Here is a 1,584-nt window from a genome sequence, read left to right as displayed (position 1 = left end):
CATATTTTAAAATTAGACATGTCTCGCGTTTCGCTCAATCGCGCGGTACTCTCTGCTCACGGGAGGCACCGAGGCATTAAAAGCAGCAGCGCGGTTCAACCCACAGTTCAACCGCTCCTCGGACAACTCGATTTTACTGTATCTGCAGATAAACAGGATTACTAAGATATTCGTATTATTATTGGCCTCGTGAAGACCTTTCCCTTCTGCGCTGAATCTAAACGCGTTTTCGTTCGTCAGATATTATTTCAAAACATTGATATGTGAAATAAAAATTAAAAAACGAGACGTTTCCTGATTTTGGAGCCTTCGGAATCACGAGACTTTTTGTAGGGTTTGTGGACTGGAGTTTTTTAAAATAAAAAGATGATGATATATTAAGATAAAGCATATTATTGGGAAAACATTCCTCAGTTTATTATTAGTGTCTACATATGGAAAAAATCTAGTAATAAGTGGAAAAAATGATATTTTTAAAGAATAGTTAAACGATAACTTAAATGACGACATAAAGCGTCATCCGCACCCAAGGGAAAATCTTAAATGACGACATTAGGCGTCATCCGACGTGAATGTGTTAAGGTCACTAACAGAGTCACTATTAGTTAAAAGTGACTGCGCCGAGTTGTTAGTGACCGTATTCAGAACTCGCTTTTAAGCCGCTTTTAGCTAAAGGTACGCTAACAGGGAGCAGCGTCTTATAACATGTACTTTCAACCGCATTCGGAATTATTCGGGAAGACTCGGGCATATTCGATTATGTCCGGGTGTATTCGGTGGCATTCGGAAAGCGCGAACTTCATATTTGGTGCACATACCAACCATGTTTCAAATTCGAAATCACAAGAATTCTCTTTCTTGAAGGTAAGCTATTAATATTAAATTAATACATTAAAATCATGTAAATGTGGTTAGTATGTATAACTATTATATAACAGGCATGACATGAAAATGACAAACATGTAATTCGTTGTCCAAATCACCATGCAACGAAAAGAGAATTTCACCATCGAGGAAAAAGCGTTAGTCGTACAATTTGTAAGCGACAATCGTGATATATTAGAGAATAAAGCAAATAATACTAGATTGCAAAAGAGTAGAAGAGACAAATGGATGGAACTAACAGAGAAAATGGCAGCGACTGGAATTAAGAGGGATTGGAAAGATATTAGAGGTGCATATCAGCGGTGGAAACTCGCAGCAAAGAAGACTATTTCTTGCTATCGCAAGCATGCGACTGGTACAGGCGGAGGTCCTGCACTCCCAGAACCTTCCGGGCTCGATTTCACAATCAGTGAAATTTGCCCGGAAGATTTTGTGGAGGATGAAAATCCCCATGACTCCGATAGCCTCGTATGTATTATTTGTATTATAGTTTTAATTAATTATATAAATCTACATTATTATATATATTATTCGAAATATATTCATATTTGCAGAGAAGAACGAATCCAACATTGAACACGGTGGAAAAGTCTGAGAATGAAGTCACATACGAACTGGATCCGACAACTGGGTATAATAATACTTGGTACATTCGTATTCATATTGTCATCTTCCTTATTTGTTTATAATGTTGTATTT

General features: G+C 37.2%; 1 protein-coding gene across 1 annotated transcript; it reads left to right on the top strand.

Annotated features, from left to right (window-relative positions):
• Positions 1–814: 814 nt before the first annotated feature.
• Positions 815–1,516, top strand: LOC112495294 (the record flags this gene model as incomplete). The annotated part of the gene is made up of 3 exons (XM_025091281.1): positions 815–864; positions 939–1,353; positions 1,440–1,516. Coding segments are annotated over exons 2-3 (446 nt in total), but the record flags the coding sequence as incomplete, so codon positions are not given.
• Between the last annotated feature and the right edge of the window lie 68 nt (positions 1,517–1,584).

This window comes from Cephus cinctus, unplaced genomic scaffold (genome assembly GCF_000341935.2).
Source record: "Cephus cinctus unplaced genomic scaffold, Ccin1 Ccin1_scaffold1904, whole genome shotgun sequence".
NCBI classification, from domain to species: Eukaryota; Metazoa; Arthropoda; class Insecta; order Hymenoptera; family Cephidae; genus Cephus; species Cephus cinctus.
The sequence above is the reverse complement of the archived record's forward strand: the minus strand, read 5'-3'. Positions and strand labels throughout refer to the sequence as shown.